Source organism: Anser cygnoides, chromosome 1, assembly GCF_040182565.1.
Source record: "Anser cygnoides isolate HZ-2024a breed goose chromosome 1, Taihu_goose_T2T_genome, whole genome shotgun sequence".
Lineage (NCBI taxonomy): Eukaryota > Metazoa > Chordata > Aves > Anseriformes > Anatidae > Anser > Anser cygnoides.
The window spans coordinates 55,970,336-55,991,074 of record NC_089873.1 but is presented as its reverse complement, the minus strand read 5'-3'; the positions used below and the strand labels follow the sequence as shown (position 1 = coordinate 55,991,074).

Below are 20,739 nucleotides of genomic sequence, written 5' to 3'. Positions count from 1 at the left end.
CGGGGGGGGGAAGGCAGAGAAGTTCCTGAAGTTTTCTGTCCTGGATAGTTGGAATAAATCTCATTTTCTCCGGTCTCCGTGCCGGGGCGAGGATTGGCTCGGCGGTGCCGCAGCCCGCCCCCTCCTTCCCGCGTCCCCTCCCCGCCAGCTTCGCTCCCTCGCTCCCGTGGCACCGGGGCGTCAGGCACCCAAAGAGCAGCCTTGGGGAGCCAGCCTTGGGGGGGACAGGCGTGGGAAAAGGGGGGGCACGCATCCCCTTCCCTTTCCCCGCTGGGACGCACCGCCGCTTGCCCTCCCAGCCGGCTGGAGGGGCGCGCAGGGAGCGTCTCCCAACTTTTCGGCCAGAGGACGGGACAAAAAAAAACACAAAAAAGTCGCCCCGGTTCGTAAGAGGTAAAGCCTGAAAGTTTTGATTTCGACGTGCGGAGAGCCGGAGGGTGTTTCGGAGGGGAAGGGAAGGGAGGGGGGAGAGGGCGGTAAGAGGGGGAACAAGGAGGTGGGAGAAGCGGGAGGGGTGGCAAGGCGAGGGAGACGGGGAGGATGTGGAAGAAGAAAGGCAGAAGAAGGCAGGAATGCGACGGGAAACAGGGAGGAAATAAGGGAAAGCGGGAGCGAGGAAAGGGGAGTGAGGAGAGGAACGGGACAAGGAGAGGGCCCCGAGGATGGGGGAAAGGAGCAGGGTGCCCTCCCGCTGCTACCGCCCTCACCCAGCTCTGAACACCCCAGGGAGCCACAATTTTGGGGTGTCGGAGCATGAGAGGGAGCAGGGAGGGGATGGCTTTAAACTGCATGGAGCGCCAGCCTCCTTCCACATCCCAGGGTGCCTGCTTGGAAAAATACCCTCATTACAGGCAGAGATATAAATATATATATATAGCAGCAGGCAGCTCGGGAGCTGGACTCGGGCTTGTCCGCCCACTGCCCGGCACCGCTCCAGGACTGCTGAGGGAGCCCCAGCCCGGCCCATCGCCCCCTTCCCACCCAAAACCCCGCTCCTGACGGCTTCCCCCGTCCCAGAACAAAGTGAGAAGCCGGCGGAGCCTCTGCCTCTCCTCCTCCTCCTGCGGGGAGAGGGAGATTTGGGGCACTCGGAGATTTTTGGAAGGCTTGGAAAGGCTTCCCGGCCGCCCACAGCTATTTCCAACCCTTGTCGAGACCACCCCAAACATCTCCTCTCCCTCTTCGGAGAGTGTCCCCGTGGGGTGTGTGCAAGAAGGAGGGGTTGGGGGGGCTGGGGGGGGGGAGAGAAGAGGCTGCTTTCAGCAGCTCCAGCCAACGAGACATCTGGATTATTTCCCCCCCATCCTCCCTCCCTTGTTGGTTTCCGTTCTTCCCAGCGAGCAGAGCAGCTCCGGCCATTCCTGGCGAGTGGAAAACCAGTGGAAACCAGCTCGGCTTCGGGGGGGACACGGGGGAGGCCGGGGAGGGAGGAGGAGGCTCCCAGCCCTCGAGGCGAGGGGGCTTCCTGCAGGAGGGGAGAGGGTGACGGGGAAGGGAAGGTGGGCAGGCGGACAGACGGACGGACGGCCAGACAGGGGTCCCCTCGCCTAGTGGAGGAAAGGAGAGCGCGGGTCAGCCTTTGCCCCGAGAATCACGAGCTCGGAGCAGCACGCTTGGGCAGAGGGAGGGCAGAGACACAGCGGGGGCAGAGGGGAGGAGGAAAAAGGGCTGGCACCATCCGCCCCCTTCCCCAGGAGCAGCAGGGAAGAGCTGAGGGTCCCCATGGGGGTCCACAGGGCAGCCCGGGCCTACGGGGCAGGGGGATTCCTCCCCTCCCAGCCCTATGGCTTGTGCCAGGGGGGGATCCTGCCCCCACGCCGTCCTCCCACCCCAAATCTGCCACGTGCCCGGCGTGTCCCAGCCTCGAGGCTTTGCACAGACGCAGGCAGAGAGAGCCATGAGGCTGGGGGGCCGGCAGGAAGCGAGGCTGCCACCGTCCTGTGGCCCTGCCACCGTCCTGCGGCCCTGCCACCGCCACCAGGGGAGGCAGCCAATGGTGGCGGCCTCCGCAGGGGGAGGTTTGTTTTCCCTTCCCAGGCATTAACCCCCGGCAGATAAGAGGGGCCCTGGGTGAGCAAACAAGGCCAGGGCAAGGCAAAAAAACGTGTGCGTTCTGCCAGGAGAGCAGCCCGATGCCCAGGCCTCCCCCTCGGCAGAGGCTTGGCCTCCCGGGCACTTGCTCCAAGGTGACCCAGGGACACTGAGGGGAGGCAGGCAGCGTGGCGGGGGGAGACTGGTGGAGACACGCAGCAATGGGGGCCCAGACACACAAGGACTGAGGGACAGGGGGGCTTGTGCATCCTTTTGGCCTCCTGTCCCCTCCTGATGACAGGACCCAGCTCTATTCTCAACCCCCAGCCCTTGAGCCCGGGGAGGGACATGTCCCCACAGCCTTCACGGACCCAGCAGTGCCGCAGGAGGGCACCCACACCGCTGATGCTCTGCGGTGCCCCCAACCTTCTCCCTTCCCCAACCCACTCTTGCAACACACGCCGCCGGGGACGTGCAGATCCCTCCCCGCTGTCCCATTCCCACAGAGAGGCCACATGGCCCCGCGGTCATCGCCCTGCCACCGCCTCCCCGCCTGTCCCCCAGCACCCGCCTGCCTCCCCCCGCCATGCCCGGGTGCTCCACGCTGCATTCACGCCCTGGCAAAGCACCTGGGGATCCAGGCAGGGGAGGACAAACAACCCAATACACGAATATTGCATTTTTCCCTTCCCCTCCTCCCTGAGAACCACACCGTCCCGGGCCTCACCCTCTCCTGAAGGGTTCGTCTGAATAGCGAGGAGCAGGGAGAGGTTCCTCACCCCAGGAGGGCGGCGTGGGGCAGGGCACGGGATTGCAGCGGGCGGAGGGAAGGGCACGTGCTTGGGGACGCTTTTCCTTCCACCCCAAAAGGAGCACCGGGAAAGGGACACAGCTGGGGACAGTCCCCCCAGCACTGCTCATGCTCCCATTTTAACCTCACCGCCCCCAGGACCACCCAGCTCTGCCATTCCTGGGATTACAGCTGGGATTGGGATTGGGAAAATCCTCTTTGAGGACTTCACCTTCCCACTTGTTTTCTTTAGGGGACTGAGACACTTAACCTGCCACCCATCTGTGAACCAGCTCCTGCAGCAGAAGACATCGGATCAGCCCCAGAGGCAGCTTCCAGCAGCACCCAGGGTGACCACAGACCCCTGTGGACACATCTGTGCCACCACCGTCCCTCCCTGGGTGAGGGAGCAGCACCCACCGCTCCTCGGGAGGACCCGTCCCCACCAAGGCCACCAACTGCTGCGACATCCCCATTCTGGGTGACCCCATGAGCGTTACGTAGGCCCACCACTGCCACCAGATCAAAGCCAAGGCGAAGCGAGCTGTTTCCCCCGGTGATGGGGATGCCAGGGATGTGACAGGCCACTCCGGCACCAGAGGCTAGTTTTTTTTGGGTTTCAGCAGGCGAGGGGACGAGGAGGTTCAAGATGAGCCTGGGGAAGCTGCCGGTGCTCAGCTGGGTGTCGGGCTCCCACGGCAAGCGGCGGCTGAAGTCGGAGCTGACGCCGGACATGATCAGCCCGCCGCTCGGGGACTTTCGGCACACCATGCACGTGGGGCGCGGCGGGGACGTCTTCGGGGACACCTCCTTCCTCAGCAACCACGGCGGGACCGAGACAACCAAAGCCAACAACTTCTTCACCCGGACGCTGCGGCACGTCCGACGGACACCGCTGAGGAGCCGGGGCAGCGGGAGCCAGGTGGTGGCATCGCCCGAACCGCCCGCCATCTCGCCCATCATCAAGAACGCCGTGTCGCTGCCGCAGCTCAACGAGGGGACGTACGACGGCGGCGGTGGAGGTTTGACCAGCAAGTTCTCCTTCAAAAGTGCCTCCAACAGCTTCTCCAAAACGCACCAGGCCTATGGTGAGTGGAGCACGGGGCGGGGGGTGGTGCCCAGGCACCCCCGTGTCCCCTCAGCCCCATGGCTCCCCCGTGAGCCTGGGACAGGAGGGTGGGATGGGTGGGACAGGATAGCTGGCTGGCTCTTTAGTCTCAACATGAGGCTGTCACTCTGCTCTTCACCAGAGGCTGTGGCAGAAGGTCTCAGGAGGGTCTGGGGGAGCCCACAGCGGCCAGAGGGGACGTGGCTGGGCTCAGAGGGAAAGGCAAGCCGAGGCAATGCTGCCATCTCCTGGTCCCGCCTGCCTGGCTCCGTCCCCGCTGGCGTCTTACCAAGCTTGGTGCCCATCTGGAGGCTTTTGCTCAGCTCTGGGTTGGAGATGTCCATCCCCGAGCTGCAGCGGTGGGATGCCACTGCTCGCTGGGCCTCACAAGCCCAGGACCAGTGGACCCAGTAAGGGGATGAAACCTGGCCTGGCCTTTAGGGACCAGTGCCACCGGCCTGCACCAATTCAGTGGCAGCGTCCCTTGTCCCATGGACATGTAAGACCGTGGCACCCTAGCTGTGCTCACCAGCCATCGTTTTTGCCTTGCAGGGCTGGAGTCTGGATTTTGCACCATCCCTCGCGTCCCTCGCCTGGAAAAGGCCCAGGAGAATACCTTCCCCGGGGAAGCAGAGCTCGCGCGCTCGGACTCCCTGCTGTCCTTCCGCCTGGACCTGGGGCCCTCCCTCATGAGCGAGCTCCTCCAGGTGATGAGCTTCTCCGAAACCAACGGGAATGAGGCAGTGGAGAATGACCGAGACCTGCCCGGCAGCCGCACAGTCCCGCAGGGCGAGGGGACCGAGGATGGGGTCCCTCCAGGACCGGATGCATCCCATGGAGAGGTGAAGGCAACGTCTAGCTTCTGGGACTGCTCCGGGCAGGCCAGCTCGCTGCTGGGACTGTCCGTCCATGCCAACGGGGAGGCACACGCCATCGAGTGTGCCAGAGAGGACCCGGGCTGGGCTTCAGGGCCGGGGGCAGCACCCGGAGGGACCCTGTGGCAGGGGCACTGGAACGACTGCTCCATTGAGGCGGGAGAGTTTGAGCGGGCAGCCCAGGTCCTGGCTCGCCATTACGGGGGGACGAGCACCCCACGCAGCTCGGAGAAGGGCGAGGGTGCCCGGCAAGCCCGGACACAGGCCGCATGGGAGAGCCCCAGCAGCAGCTTGTGGCGGTCGCAAGTGACAGCAGCAAGACGGTCCCCAGAGACCACCTGGAACCAAGGAGACAAGGAAGAAGAGGAGGAGGAGGCCGAGCTCCCCAGCCTGCAGGAGGGGTACAGTGGCACCCGGGGGGGGCACAGCAATTCCTTCGAGTATGCCGACGAGGAGGAGGAGGATGATGAAGTCAAGGTGTGAAGGGCCATCCCTCCCATCACGGCTCCTCCCCCCAAGGACACTAATGCCGTGGTCTTCGCCCTCCTCCCCGTGCCCCACCGCCGGGTGGAGGTCAGACCTGGCAGGAGACCTGGCAGGAGACCTCCTCGCCTCTGGCTGAGGGCAGTGGGGTGCAGGGGGGGCAGGAGGAGACCCCATCTGCTGCCGGGCCCCCCAGGGTTGGCAGGGTGCTGCAGGGACAGGTGAGGGCTGTGCATCACAGTGCCCTGTGTTGCAGCCCTTCCCCGTCCTCATTAGGTGCCAAAGGGACATTCCCATGTGCCAAAGAACCCCCCGAGCCCCTTTCCACCCCATCCCGCATCCCCCCCAGCAAGCAAACGATGTGCTCAGGAAAGGGAATGGCGACAGACAGGGAGCAGAGCAAGAGACAGCCCGCAGACACCGGGCTTGATCCCTGATGCAAAGCCCTGCCCCGGGGAGGCAGTGGAGGTCACGGAGGTGGCTGTGGCTGCACCGAGCACCCAGCCGGCATTCCTGCCTCTCGCTGGGGACGTTCCCCCTGCCTCCTGCTGCTGGACATCGCTGAGGAAGTCTCTTTGTCCAACCCTTGCAGCAGGGAGAGGGAGAAACTTCATGAGCTGCTGGAGGTGAGGCCGTCCAGGCACCAAATTCTGAGGTTCAGACCCTAAAAAAAGCCTTCCTCTCACCCCCCGGAACAAGGAGACTCCCTCTCTGCAGCCATTCTTCCCCATCCTCGCCCCCTCTCCCTGTCCCCAGCGTGCTCACCCCTCTTCCCAGAGCGCCTGGTCCCAGGGGCACGCATGGAGGATGCTTGATGCCCCTCGCCGAGGTGACATGGCCACCCTGGGACAAGCGGCCCCCACGCTGCCCCACGTGCAAACTGGCACTCACAGAAGCGCCTTTGTGCCGCGGCGTGGAGCCGAGATGCTCGGGGGCTGAGGTCACCGGAGGGACCCTCACAGCACCCTCCTTGTTCTCCGGGACGGACGGGGGTGTGCGGCGGGGGGAGATGAAGGCAAGTCATGCTCCCACGCAGCTCGCCGGCCACCCGGTCCTTCTGCAGAATAAAGAGGCTCCGGCACGCGCGTGTTGTACGTGGGAGCCAGGCGGGCATTGCGGGCAGGTTAAGGGCAAGCCCACCTCCCTCGGCCCCCCCAGGCGGTGCCAACACATCCCCGGCTCTGGCCACCAGCACCCGGCAGGGCCACGCAGGATCAGCCTGCACCACCGCTGTGCCGGGGGCTGGCTCTCAGGACGAGCTCCCCCTGCTCTCTGCTTCCCGAACCATAACACGAGCTCCAGCCCGAAGACCCACGTCCGTGGAATAGCCTTTCTGCCTCCACTCTGTACCCTGTGCACTTATTATTGTCCTTATTAAAGCAGTTTTGATACTAACTTCTCTGGTGCCTCCCTCCCTCCCTCTGCTGCAGCGACCTTATCGTCCTCCCCCACCGCGTCTGCTGCTCTGGTCCCAGCCACAAAACACGCTGCCTCTGCTCCTTGCAGGATTTCGCAGCACCTCTGGGATTCCTGGATCCACCAGCCCAGCACTGTGACTAACACATGAAGCCAGCCCCTATTCACCTGGCACTACGTGGCACGAATGGCTCCCGGGGAGGAGCAAAGCTTCCTCCCCAGCCCAGCACCAACCCGCTGGCACCCCAAAGCAGACCAGGGTGCCCTTCCCAAAGCTGGCGAGGGCAGCAGGGAAGTGGAGAGGGCACAATAAGATGCTCTTCTATTCTGCTCTCATCCCACCCAGTCTAGTTTGCTGTTGCACACCGGCATCACTTAGGGCTTTGCCTGTGAGGGCAAGGAGGTGACATTGACTTTTTCTTGCATGCAGCCCTCCCGGGTCCTCCCTCCCAGCGCTGTTGGAGGCGGCGATCTCTCTGTTTCCTCATTTTCTGCATATTTCACTCTCCTTCCCCAGGGACTTTGAGAACAGGATTGACCCAGCACGCTTCAGGCCCGCCTTCCCTTCCTGCAACTGGCAAAACCCTTCTTAATTAGAGCAGCAGCATCAGACAATCAGCAGTAATTGCCTGCAGTCCCGTGCGAGGGACCCTGGCGGGAGGTGACGAGCCACCTAACCCAGCCCAAACCCTCTCCTCCGCCCTCCCCTGCCTCACTTTCCCTCCGAACAGGATTTGGTGTGGCAGTGTCGGAGTAATGGCTAACCTGGCTGGAATGCACGGGCAGATAAGTGAGGTGAGATAAAGGGGAAAGCCGGAGGAGACAACTCCTTATCGCCACCAGGAATGCCAGCATGGGGGCACACCTGTGCTCCCATCCCCGCTTCGCCTGGTACCGTGCCAGCAGGAAGGCATGGCAGCCCTTCCTCCTGCCTGCCAGTGCAAGCAAGCCAAAAGGAAGCAGCGAACCCATGCCCTGAGGTTCCCAAACCTAACATTTAATTATGCGCTCTTGTGGCACTGAGTGCCATATTGCTCACGTCAGTGCTTTTGTTCCCCTCCCCCCTCCCAAAAATGCGGGTGCAGGAAGAAATGGTGCATTGTGAAGAGATTACACAAGTATCTCCTAAGCAATCACCTCCTATCTTCCTCCTCCTCCTGTACCCCACCTACAGCCTACTTTGCCCTGTGCGCTATCTGCTCAACCCCACATCCTCGTCTGACCTAGAAAAGTACCTGGCCTTATCTGGGAGCTATTTCCTTTCCTGTGGGTGGAAAAAATGTGTTTTGTTAGCATCTCGCACACATCCACACAGCCAGAGACCTCACAGAAGCCAGAGCAGCTGGAGCAAGAAGTTCCAGCTGGGATTTTATTGGATGTAGGAAGTGGCACCCATCAATCCAGCTTGAAGGAGGTGACCCTGAATCCTCCCTTGATGCTCATGTACTTGAGCTTGTCAAAGCCATGCCGATTGGGGAACTCCACGTGGTGATCATCCGGTAGTTTCACCTTGAATTTGTCTTCCAGGAATTCAACGATGAGCTGGGGGAAGAGAGGGCAGAAAGGTCAGCAGCTGGGGACGAGGAGGAGAATAGGAGGTGACCAACCACTCCAGGGGCTATGTGTGACAGTCGGACCTAGCCTGGGGGCTGAGCTGGGGGTGCTGCAGGAAATGAGCAGTTGACATTGAAGGTGCAAGCTGGTACCCATTCTATGACCTGGGGACAGGATCTCTCCTGGTGCTGTTTCAGCTACTCAGGTTGTTAACTCAGAGCAGTTAAACTTAAGTGCTGCCTCCACTGAGTCCTTATATGCCACGTGGCTCAGATCTCCTCTGAACATGGCAGAACAAACCTGCTGCCTCATTGCCCTCACGGGGACCCGGAAAAAGGAGTGTCAACCATAAACATGAACAAAGGGACAGAGCAAGAACTTACCACTGACCTTTGCAAATTAAAGGGATTGTTCCTCAGAGCTGTCACCTCTCCACCCCCTCCCCAACATCTAGCCATGGATGAGGAAATAAGGCTCCTCTCCATGGCAGCAGGAAGGGGACTGCTCCTAAACGCAGCTCTGGCCACATCTTGGGACATCAGACGGTGAGACAGCAGCGGGGACAGCATCCCCAGCAGGAGGAGAGGGAGGACGGAGTGTCAGCATGGATCTAGGAGTGGTGAGGACAGAAGAGCTGAGGGAGAGATTTGGGAACTGGAGAGGAAAGGGCAGTTTGTGCCACATTGCTCCCAAACCTGGTTTGGCTTAAAACATGTGTTTGCATAGGCAGGAATTAGGGAGAGAAATAAGGTAGAGAGCAGCAAGATCCTTCTTGGAAAGCCCCTTTACGTGCATATATGGCCCTAGTGTATTCATCTGTTGGGCAGGAATGAAGGCTGGGAGCAGTTACAAAGCCTGAGCTCATGCAAAGTTTCCAGGGGAAGCGCTGAGGACTTGGAGGAGTGGAAATAGCAACCAGGACCAAAAACCCAGAGGATGAGGATGAGGGAGTAGTGAAGAGAGAGGGAGGCACAAAGGGTACAAGAACCTGCTAACCTGGGGCTTCCCCCCCACAAAGACAACCCAAAACCCCACGCCAGCATGGAGCCCTCACCTTGACGCTGGAGTCCCTGGAGAAACAGAAGTGGTGATCGCGGTGCTCGGCCTGCCAGGCTTTGCAGCACTTGGAGTTGCAGACGATGACCGACTCGGTGAAGCGGGGATTGAAGTGAAGCGCCAGGTCCGAGGAGGAGCTGCCGAGGTTGATGGAGAAGCTGTGGGCGAGCAGGAGGGAGGTCAGCCACACGGGCAGGACGGGGCCGGGGAAGAGCTGAGATCCAATGTGTGGTTCTGGCCCCGGTTCCTCGATCAGCGTCGAAGGTGCTGAACACCTCCTGGCTGCCCGTTATGCTCGTGAACCAGGACAGCCCAAACTGTGGTGGTGCAGGTCCCCTTACACCAGGCTGTCCTACCTTTTTTTGACAGGCAGGCCTCCCTGATGACCACGGAAAACCACCTCCCTCTGCAGCTCACCTCCAGGCGTAGTGATTCGAAGTGGTTTCATCGCACTTACCCTTCAGCATCGCCAGAGATCTTGCCCTTCACCTTCAGGGTGTCCCCAATCTTCATATCCAGGTTGAAAATTTCGAATTTTTCCTGTCATGAGGGAGAGCCATGCTGCTGGAGAAGGTGCCCCAGCCAGGAGAACATCTACTGCTCTCAGCAGGGGTTCCTCTCATGGACTAAAGCCCTCCGTGCTGGAGGTCTTGCACGGGCTTCTCAGTGAGGGGAGGGCTGAGCGAAGCCATCAAGTGACGAAAGACATGAGAGAGAGAAGAGATGAGAACAGGCTTGTCCTCAGCACAAGGAAAGGCAGGATATGAGAGCAGAGGGTTCAAGCAGAGCGGTCCAACCCCGTGTTTGGTGGGCAGCATCACCCACACAGCCCAAGAAACAGGAATGGTGAGGGTGGAGCGAGCCGTGGCTTTGCCCAGCCTGGGCTCAGCCTTGCTGACCACCCGGCAGCATGATGCAGGGACCCTGGGGGACAGCGGACAGGAGCAGCAGCCCTTACAGACATCTTCGTCGGCGGGCAGAGTCACCAGGTAGGGAGCCACCAGCAGTATAGCTGAGAAGTGCCTCGAAAAGAGGATCTTACAACCCTACACTTCCTTATGGCTTACACATTAACAGCTCTCGCCTCCAGCAGCTACTAAGGCAGGAGACTTTGATCCAGAGGAACAGCTTCCCTGTTTACAGGCATTTTACTGGGGACTAAGGGTGACTTCACCAGCTCCCAGCCTTCTCGGTGGGTTCCTTGTGGAGGCACCAGCACACACGGCCCTTCGTGGTGCTACTCCAGCCACCACAGAGGACAAGCATCCTCCACAGAGGTGTGACCACCATGTTCATTTCTTTTCTTTGTGTAACAGCTCAGCTAAAAAAAAAAGCAATCATCTCCTTCGCTTCTTGTGGCTCTTGATTCAACCCCAGACTCCAGAAATCAGTGGGAAAGCAAGAAGGAGAAGGAGGCTAAGGCTCAGGAGAGCAGCAGTCCCTCTCCCAAGTCCCATCCCTGCAGAGAGCTGCTGAGTGCTCTTGTCCCACTGCTGCACAGCTGGGAGACAGCTCCTGCCCTTCCCCAAAGGCTCCTGACGTGAGAAGAGATAAATGCTGATAAGCGCTCCTCTCCTGGAGGGATTTCCTATTTGCAGCAGCTCATAAAACCCAGCAGGCCCTGGGAATTTATTTGCTGATGGGGTCACTGAAGCTGTCGGTGAAACTCCACGGGGTTGAGCTGTGGGCTGGCAGGAGCAGGTGCCACGGATAGTGGTTTGCAGGCAGGGGGGGTTGGCAGTGGGTTTGCTGCCATGTGGCACCCACACACACGTTCACATCGCCCTGATCACATCCACCGATGCCCCTGGCAGAGGGTGAGGCTGCCTGGGAGGGACAGCAGCAGATGCCCGGGGGATGGGGAATGCCACTCGCGCAGAGAGCTGCGTGTGGAGCCGCGAGTACCGCGGATGTCAGAATATACACAAGGAGGGAGACGGGCAGGAAAGAGGCACGGGCTGGTCAGAGAGGGGCTGTGTGATTTTATTGAGATAACGTTACCCCCCTTCCTGCAAATGCTCGGCAGGGGCGTTCACCCCTTTTTTTTATTTGCCACTGGGAACAATAGTGGGAAACAAGGCAGCAATCCTGCCAGCGCTGGCGACTTCCTTCGTTTGCGGAGCTGAGCCTCCGCGCGGTCAGGAGCCAGCTCTGTGCAGATGGCCCAACTCGTACAGGGGGATGTCCTTCCCACATAAGAAGGGTCGGAGAATTTAGGGACCCCAGAAAGGCCGAAACCTTCCAGTGCAATAGGATGTGGCAATTGGGATGACGGGAGGGGGAAGGAGGCGGGTTGATATTTCCCCCAAAGCACTGCAAAGCAGAAAGGCTGGGGAAATGGTGAAGTGATGGGAAAGTAAATCTCCAAAAGAGAGGAAATCCGGCTGTAGGGCATCTGCAAAGGAGGTGGAGGATCTCTGCAGCAAGGAAAATATAAATAGTGGCTGTGGGAGCTGGTGGTCACTGGCACAAGGGACCCAAGGATCCTTCACCCCAAAGAGACAGTCACAGGGTATCTGCCTGGGAGTCCACCCCATGCTCATGCTGGCCAGAGGGCAACTGGCCTTACTGGTATGGGACCCCCATGTTGACATTGCTGGAGATAGAGGAGGCCCTGCCATGTCATAAAAATCATATTTTAAGGGGGGAAGAGACCGGCACAACCTCCTGGGCCTTCAGCCTGCAGGGTGGCAGGGCAAGTCCTCCGCAGAGCAGCTGTGGGGGCCCCAACACCTCCCCTCTGGCTGGAGACCCTTATGTCTCATGGAGCTCTCAGGGGTCTCTGCCCAGGAAAATGCTGCCAGTGTTTTGGACTGCATATAGAGGAGCAGCAGGGCTCTCATGACGGGAGGAAGAGGGTGGTAAACTGTGAGTTTCAGACAGGATGGGGAGCATGAAGCCAGGGGAAACACAGCAACTACATTTTCAGAGGTCCCATAAGGTAGGTTTTGGGGTCAACAGTCCTTCCCGGTCTTTCCTCTAGTCCTGGGGAGGTCTCAGGCCAGCAGGAGCACCTGTGGGAGCTCGGGGCCCTCGGGGTGGCTCCAGGCCGCAGCACCTACAGCCGCAACCGCTACCACATGGCAGCCGCCCCGTAAGACAGAACGAAAGCTGCCCTTCCTGGCAGGCTGCCAGGATCCCCGGCAGCAGCATCACCGGCAGCGGTATTTATTTTCTTTTCTTACTTGGGCAAGAGATAAGCCAGCTTGGTCTGAACCCCTGAGGAAAATCCAAGGCTTCCCAATAGGCCAGCTAAGGCGGCACAACCGCCCCAGCTATGAGAGGCTCCACAGGGCTGCTTGTGGAGGGGGGGGCACCCCAAAATCCACACCAGCACTCCCACCAAGCAACACAGTCCTCATCTTCTCTCCTCACAGCATTCTGCAGAGGGGCTCGGAGGAGACAGCAGCCAACGTCTCCCTTCCTGCAGATGATACAAGCCAAAAAGAGTCCCTCAGAAAAGCAGTGTGGGTTGTCCACACCAGATGGCACGGGGACAGGCGTGCCACTGTCCTTCCACCACACCAAGCTGCACAAGCAGAGGCGAGAGATCCCATTAGCACTGCAGTTGCAGCTTGGTGCTAATTAGACACCACAAAGGCAGCACTGGATGAAGAGGCTGGGGTGTAAAAGGTTTCCATCCCACTGCGCACCCGAGGCACCAGGGAGTCTGCGCTGCGGACCAGGCATCGGCACCCGTTCAAGGCAAAGAGGAGCTGGAGAGAGCACACATTCCTTCTCGGAGCAGCAGCTGCTCACTCTGCTATTATTTCCTACTGCTTCGTATAATTTGTACTCCACAGCGAGCTATTGTCCCTTTCCACTGGCTATTTATTTCCTTGAATAGCCTCTGGGGAAGGATTTCAGGGAGAGAGTAAGGAAAAAAAGAAAAACCCTACACAATAAATATCAAGCGGTGACCTGATTTAAACCATGTTCTCCGACCTCATCCAGGCCCCAGTAACAGTTCCTCCCTGCAGCCCTGATTGAGGCCCGCTCCTGCCTCAGTTTCCCCCTTTTACGAAGGGGGCATGCCCCCTGACTTAGAGGACTGTGAATTTCAAGAAGCTGAGCCCTGGATTCTCAGAGGCCCCGATGAATGCAGCTTTTCCGAAAACAAATGGTAAAAAAAACAGGTCCTGCCCATCCACCCAGACCCTCATGCAATCCCCACCAGTTGCAGGACAGCACCGAGAAGAGGCTGTGCATCACCTCCCCGTGGCGATGCCCAGTCTCAAAAATTCCCAGATAGGCTTGGCAACGCCGGTTTCCCCTTCAGTAGAGGGGTGTTGGTTTGATTATCTTCCATCAGATAATGCCACAACCTTCACCCAGCCTATCCCTAAGCTCTGACAGCCCGCCAGCTTCCTAACGGAGGAGGACGGAGAGAACAAAAAGTACTTAGCTCAGCCGAGCGCTGAGGTAAGCAGAAGACTGGATAAGCAGGTCTGCGGATCTGGAGGGTGTGTACAAGAGAGGATTGTCCAGGAGATGCAGGAGAAGACAAGGCAATGATGAGCACTACGAAACCAGTGCCTATGAGCCCTAACCTGATGTCTAAAAGGTCAACCAGAGCAGGATGGCTCCTCCAGGAGCATTGAATTCTCCACATTCAGATTCACTACAATGGGAAGGAACAACAGACTGGCAGACAAAGGTGTAATCCCCTCCCTGCCACCCTTCACGCCCCAGCTCCCTGAACGTGCACCATCCCGAGCCCTTCTGGGCAGCACGGAAGAAGCATTCGCTCTCTGAACCTTGGGGGCAGGTGATAAGAGGCCACCAGCATCTGGTAGGCTCGCCACCAGCATCACCCCAGTTTTTCTCTGGCAACGTTTTTGTGTGGTCTGAGTTGTGCCAGGGAAGAGGAGGAAAGGGATTCGTATGCATGGAAGCTGGCTCGTAAGGCACCAGGGCCATTTCATTGACCCAAGCAGACAGACGGGTCATGTCCTATGGGTCCTCAGCTTGCACAAGGGGTAAAACTGGCAGAGCATGGGGAAACGAGTTCAGAGGACTCATTACATGCCACCCAGTTCCATTTCCAGCCTTCATTTCTCTAATTCTTTCCCTCATGGGGCATGCCAGGAATGCTGGTTGTGGCTTTGAAAAACATGCCTGGAGATAAAAGTGCATTTGTGTTGAAAGCTTCCCTGCTGGCAAAGGAGAAGATGCCTAGAAGGCTCGTGCCTTCCCCATCTCTCACACTTTTGGGATCTCCCCGCTTTACCCACACTTGCTGGGTGAGATATTATTAGCTAAACTGGAAAAGTATCTTCCACAATGGATCAGCTTCGTGAGGTCTTCTGCTCCATGCGCATCTTACAACAAAAGATTAAGATCTCCAACAGCTTTCTCTCACCTTTGAGAAATGAAGATGGCAGTCCCCGCACAGGGAAACTGAGGCACGGGCAAACAAGTTTTAAAAAATAAAATAAAATAAACAGCTTTGCAAACCTCTCCTAGAAGCTAAAGGAAGCTGGGCTCTCCTGGCTAATGCAGCTCAAGTATCAGAGGTGCTGCTCTCTCACCATGCCATCTACTGTCTGTAGGAGTTACCGAGGTACTGAGTGCCTCAGAAAAAAAGAAATTAGCCCTTGGGTGGGTCCAATTAAACCCGAAAACCAGCGGCATTCAAAATGAACGTCGTCTTCCAACAATGGAAGCCAGGGGACTTCCAAGATGCCCCAAGCCCAAGTCCCCTGCCTTCAAGGGGACCATTTCCCACAACAGAGCCAGCGTGAGGCCAGCTGGCTGGAACTCGAATAAGCAGAAGAGAAATGCAGGGTTGCGCCATACACAAAACGTCTGTGGGGACCTCCCTCAGTCGAGCTCTGAGCAGCCACCCCGGGATCCAGCCCCACACCACAGCAGGGGGGTGCAGTGAGAGCGGCCACCGGGTCCCTGTGGCCAGCGGTCCACCCCGTACGGGGAGAACAAGGCTGCTGGTGCTGCACAGCTCGCCCCGAGCGCATTTCTCACGGGCTCCAGCGCTGCGCCGAGGCGGGTTGGACAACTCTGAGGATTTGCAGGAATCCTTCAGACAAGCAGAATCCATCTGAGTCACACGCACGAGGAGCGATGCCAAGGGTGGCTCATCCACTGGAAAAAAAATAAAGCGAGAGAGAGAGAGAGAAAAAAAAATGCTAAGGGAGAAATAGCAAGTTTGGAAAAGCCACAAGAATTAACAGCTCATGGGCTGGAATGAAGGAGAGAAAAAAAGTCTGTTCTCCCATGCTCACATCACTAAACTCTCATACCCCTCGTGCCTGCCAGCAAGCAGCAAGCCACCTTAACCCCCCCCCCCCCAGCTCTGAGAGGGTCTGAAGGGGCTTTGGATCCAAGGCTGTGGCTGAGGTCTGCAGAGGAAGGGGTTGTCAAGTCCAAATGATCTGCTGCCGCTGCTCTGAAATTAGCTTGAACACATTCCCTTTGATGGCCCTGCAAAATGAAGCAGTAAAAACCAAACCAGATGGAAATGGAAAAGAAAAGCTGCTAAAAAAAGGGAAGCAAAATCCCAAAATGAGTGACTCAGTGCAGGAAATGGGCTTCTAAAGCGGGAACTGCAGGCATCTAAAGGAGACCTAAGAAAAAAACAGGCTCACCCAGCTGACCCTCTGTGCTCCTGTCCTCCTCCATTTCGGAGCGAAGGCACCAGGAATACACGAACCAAAGGACCTCCAGAGCAAGCTGTAGGGAAAAGAGCTGAACCTGACCTGCAGCCACCACAGAAGCTCCAGGGAACGACCCCGTGGTTAGCAAAAATCACTTTTTCCCTGCTCCCTGATGAAGAACTCCACCAACAGCCTTGCTTGGACCTTCCACCGGCAGGAAAGAGCTCTCAGAGCCTGCAGCCGAGCCTGCGGGGTCACAGCACTGTCGGGAGAGGTTTCAGCTCGGTATTTTTCATGGGGATGGGGGCAGCAGCAGCTGAGCGCAGCTGGGACACCCCGCCTGCCTTTCCAGGGCCATACCGAGCACTGAAGGACACCCCATGCGCTTGAGGACATGCTGCTGGCTGGCCGGCCCCGTTTGGGATGCTGTGCCTTCTCCTTGCTCCCGTGACCCATCCCACGCAGCCGCAAAGCCACTCAGTAGTACATAAGCCCTCACTTGACCACAGCGGGTGTTTATTTTGTTTATTCTCAGTGGTCTTGCCATGGCGTTTGCCCTCTTTAGCACTTTTTTCCCTCCCTCCAGCTTGTGCCTCTCTCTGCTGCTGTTACTTCTCCAGGTTTCGTCGTGCTGCTCCCCTCCAGAGCTCCCCCGCCGCGAAGCAGGTGCTGCCGTAATCGCAGCCTGATTCCTGGACGGAGAACACTTGCTCCCGAGAGGGGGAAAAGAGAATTACCAGCTAAATGCCTCGCACACGACTCACGCCAGACAAATCTTATCACATCCCAGGCAGAGGAGACCCAAACACGTCGCCGTTGTTCGGCGTGCAACGAAGAGGCTTGCCAAACCAGGAGATCTGATAAGAACAATGCAAGGAACAGTGGCTGCAAAGTTCCCATCAGCAGGCAGATAGCTTATCTCTTCTGTCAAGATGGGACATGCATCGATGTCTGCCGCACACCGGCAGGGAGAAGCTAGTGGAGACCTGCTCCTTGGTCCTGAACACGCACGTAGCACTGCTTACAACACCATCCCCGAGGAGCATCTCTATTACTCACTCGGTTTCATCAGGAAAGGGGTGTGAATCTTTCCCGAACGGCTCTGACGGAGGCACAGCTCCCCGGGGAGCCAGCTCAGGGTGAGATGAAGAGTTGCCTAGTGCTTGCTCCGGCCACCAGCAAACATCTGGCTGCAGGAGCAGCTAGGTGAGCCTCACCAGAGCTAAGAAGCCCCAAAGCCCGCTTGTTAAGCTGTGCTGCTTTGAGCTGTGTCAACTGACAGAGGAGTCTGGGCATGGGGAAGCCCTTGTAGAACAGCTTTGCCCCCTGGATACAACAAAGGGCCCCTAATTTGTGCTTTCCCAAGGCAGGAGACCCAGAGGGGAAATTCGACGTGTCTGTGAGCCCCCACATTCAGGAGCTGGCCCCCACAGCCCCGTCACCTCATGCACTCGGGCAGCATTGTCTCACAGCACCTCTCCCACCCCAAAATCCAGGCCGAATGCAGCCAGCAACCCGTAGCACGGGGCTCGGGACAGTGAGTCAGGGCTGCGCGTTCAGCCCTGCCCAGCAGACAGAGCCTTTCCCAGTTTCAGCCTGGCGCATGCTCACGCCCTCCCCACTCACCTACAACCTGTTGTGTGGCATTTTCCCTCTGCAGAGAGGAAAAGTGAAAATGGGAGAAGGATTAGCGGGTAAACACAGGCTCCAACTGTCTCCAGCAGCTGCTGCAGGGGACTGCACTTCAAAAGCCTGCCTTTGGAGGGATCTGGGCTTGCAGGACAGGGCTGTTTCGCTCCTGGCAATGAGAGCGAGGAGCAGGGCACAGCTCTCAGCCACAGGGTTAAATGCTCGGTGACACGACGGCTGTGTTGGGAACAGTCCCCAGCCCACGCCGTCCCCCAGCCGTGCCTGGGTGCGGTGGCGGTGCTAGCTGGCACAGCCCAAAACCATGCCGGCGGCCCCGCTCCTCTTGCATTCGTTAACACAGACGAAGCCACAGGACCACCCTTGGGAAATATGCACGTGACTCTGCATCTCCATCCTCCTCCCGGGCTGCAGTTCCCTTTTCATCCCAGCACTGGGGCCGTGCTGAGCAGAAAAGGACGAGCAGCCAGGCCGGAGGCAGGGACACGAGGCTGCCTCCTCCTGCCGCTTCGCAGCCCGGATTTGAGCCAGCGCTGAAGTTTCCTAGGGAACCCGAGGCAGCTGCAGCCAAAGCAGGATCGCTGGCAACACGGGATTCTCGAGCCTGGGCCAAAAAGCGCCTGTTTGAGCTCACCAGCTGCCAAACCCGGGCCAGCTGCAGAGCCGAGAGCACATGCGTGCGGCACCGGGGCACCCCGTGGCGGGACTGCCTCCTCCCCGCGCTGCGCTGGGGGGAGAAGCTGCACGACGCTGCGTCTCTGAGCTCCTGCCCCACTACACAGCCCCAGCAAACGCTTCACTAAGTCACACTTGGTCGTCACCACAATGCAGGGACGTGTTCGTCAGCCGGGCTTGGGGATTCGGTGCATTCGGGCTCCCCGATTCGCTCCGGGATTCCTCGCTTCATGTCGCTGCTTCCTGCTCGGAGCACGCTTGGCTGCCCGTGAAAAATGCCTGAGCAATAGGATTTCTCTCCTTCTTCCTCCTGCTGTTCTTCAGAGCCGAACCAGGCTCTTAAACCATACTTTTTTTTTTTTTCCAGTACTTGTGCTTTCCAACTACACCCCTTCAATCCACTAGAGATAACTCAGCAAGTCAGGGCTAGAGCAAGAACAGGTGAATCTGTTCACCTCCTCAAGTGCCTCTCTCAACACTTGAATCCCAAGTGCACTTTATCGGTGGTATATCTGCTCCAGTCAGGAGCTGATCTCACCAACAGCGTAGCTGATGACTTCAGCCAGGCTCCCCCTTGCGGGCTTGGGGCCTTCGATGCTCACTTTAGCCCCATAAATTCAAGCAGCTCGCTGTAACCTGGCAGATCTCCCTCTCTCTGGGCCGCTTTTGGCTTACCCAGATGCATAACCCATCAGCCCCCAGCCACAGCTAGGTTTTCCATCCTGTCAGTTTTCTTTCATCTTTGCCTGCTGCTGATATAGCTCTCAGAGCATCCTCTGGCTGTCCCAAACTCTCCTGTGAAGACGTTATCTGCAACAACAAGCCCCACTGAGCCTTCTCAGGGGGCCACTAGGCTCTGCCACTTTTTACACGAAAAACGTTTTCCCTTTTTGACAGGGAAATGCCGCTGACTCAGCCAAGGGACCGAGACACCCCCTGGGTGCCCGGTCTGTAAGGAAGCAAGCTCTGGTATTTGCTTCTCTCGCTCGCATGTCTCGCTGAACCAGTTGCTCCACCTGTAATGACAGAACCAACATGGAAAGGACATTCAGCATACAGAGGTCAAGTCAATTCCCCAGAGGAATTTCCCCACACAAACAACAGGGGAAACCGAGGTAGTGAACGTAGATGTGCATTTCCTTCGGTCTCGCTCCAAGACATGCTTAATGGCAGAGACCTTGCAAGCAGGTTTTCTGATCCCTTACAGAGCATCCTATTTCCTCATTCTGCTCTTGCAGTTGCAGTTGGATGTCTTTGATCACTGGGGACAGGCCTTCCTGCAGCAAAAAAGGGAAATGCTGAAAGAAATGGAAGGGAGCAATCCTGGTGGGTAACTGCATGCCACAAGAAAGTGCTGCATATGAAAGGGAAGAAGAAATTTCCTGTCAGATTAAAGGCGCGCAAACCTGCTCTCCCTCTGGAGGAGCCTGCAACTCTATACTTGCCTCTCTAATTGCAACACTCCACTGGGAAAGGTGCTTAGAAGTATTGCAAAAGGAAGGAGATTAGCCAAGGTCAGGGAATAGCAGGGCTGCAAAGCCAGAGGATTGTGTAAGAGGTGCATGGTCCGAGGTGATGTCAGGAAAGGAGCTGCCAGCCTCCTTCCAAGGGAAAGCAGCAAAGGTAACTGAGCCAAAAGCACAGGAACTGCCTGCTGCAGTCAGCCGTGGGAAGGAAAATGAGAAAAGGGAACAAAAGACCACAATACAGAGGCAGGAAAGTGAAAGGACTCTGGTAGAAAGCCTTGCCACGGAAAGAGAAATATGACAGAGGAAAGGGAACCTGACTTCCCAGGCCGGGGACAACAAGAAGCACACAATACCTCCCGCTATTGCACATGAGCACACCTGAAAAGATCGCACGGTTTCCCCCAGACACACACTGCAGGGAAACCAAACAAACGTGGGCACAGAGTGAGGGTGACGGAGCATTTCTGGCTGGCAGAAGACAGCCAGGTGGGGAGTCCCACCTGCCTGGAAAACCCCTCACCCAGCAGACCCAGACACCACTCCTGCAGCCCTCCCACCTTTCCCGACTTGGTTTGGGGCATGATTCACCCACAGCTGCGGCTCGAAAGGCAGCAGCAGCATTTTCCCAGCCCAGACTGAGCAGGCAGCCGGTCTCCTGCCTGCTGCTGCCCTCTGTGGGACAGCAGGGAGCCGGGCCTGCCAAGCCTGGCATGGCACAGCCCTCTCCCAGCAAAAGCTGTTGTTTCTCTGGCATGCAAAACTACCCGGGCCTCCGGCTTGTGCGTAATCACCTTCCTCTGCAACTGGCTGCAAGCTAATTATAGTTCCAGTATTTTCCTTCTGGATCACTGTTAATTACAGTACGGAGCGTCTCGCTCCATTAAGGCTTCAGATCTAGTTTGGGATTCCAGCTGTCAGTAGAAATAAATTGAGGTACGTGAGAAAGGTTTTTCTCAGACGTCATCTAGCCCTGTTGCAGGGAGCAAAATTAAGAAACCTCTTATTTTTGCTGCTCTTAAGG

The 20,739-nt window shown here is 58.0% G+C and overlaps 2 protein-coding genes across 2 annotated transcripts; one reads left to right on the top strand and one right to left on the bottom strand.

Moving 5' to 3' along the window:
* Positions 1-66: 66 nt before the first annotated feature.
* CDC42EP1 (CDC42 effector protein 1) lies at positions 67-6,682 on the top strand. Its single transcript, XM_013181105.3, has 3 exons — positions 67-393; positions 3,075-3,909; positions 4,482-6,682. The coding sequence occupies exons 2-3, from the start codon at positions 3,471-3,473 to the stop codon at positions 5,285-5,287; spliced, it is 1,245 nt and encodes a 414-aa protein (XP_013036559.3). The 5' UTR covers positions 67-393; positions 3,075-3,470; the 3' UTR covers positions 5,288-6,682.
* A 1,348-nt stretch (positions 6,683-8,030) lies between these two features.
* LGALS2 (galectin 2) lies at positions 8,031-10,368 on the bottom strand. Its single transcript, XM_048048255.2, has 4 exons — positions 10,272-10,368; positions 9,771-9,853; positions 9,312-9,471; positions 8,031-8,245 (listed from the first exon to the last, which is right to left on the bottom strand). Exons 1-4 carry the CDS (start codon positions 10,275-10,277, stop codon positions 8,099-8,101), a joined length of 396 nt encoding a protein of 131 aa, XP_047904212.1. The 5' UTR covers positions 10,278-10,368; the 3' UTR covers positions 8,031-8,098.
* Between the last annotated feature and the right edge of the window lie 10,371 nt (positions 10,369-20,739).

Bases quoted from the DNA above. Each gene is read 5' to 3' on its own strand.
- CDC42EP1 (XM_013181105.3), top strand. From the start codon at position 3,471: ATGAGCCTGGGGAAGCTGCCGGTGCTCAGCTGGGTGTCGGGCTCCCAC. The intron at 3,910-4,481 runs GTGAGTGGAGCA...TTTGCCTTGCAG, and splicing joins CAAAACGCACCAGGCCTATG to GGCTGGAGTCTGGATTTTGC.
- LGALS2 (XM_048048255.2), bottom strand. The intron at 9,472-9,770 runs GTAAGTGCGATG...GCTCGCCCACAG, and splicing joins ATCTCTGGCGATGCTGAAGG to CTTCTCCATCAACCTCGGCA. The intron at 8,246-9,311 runs GTGAGGGCTCCA...CTCTTCCCCCAG, and splicing joins CCAGGGACTCCAGCGTCAAG to CTCATCGTTGAATTCCTGGA.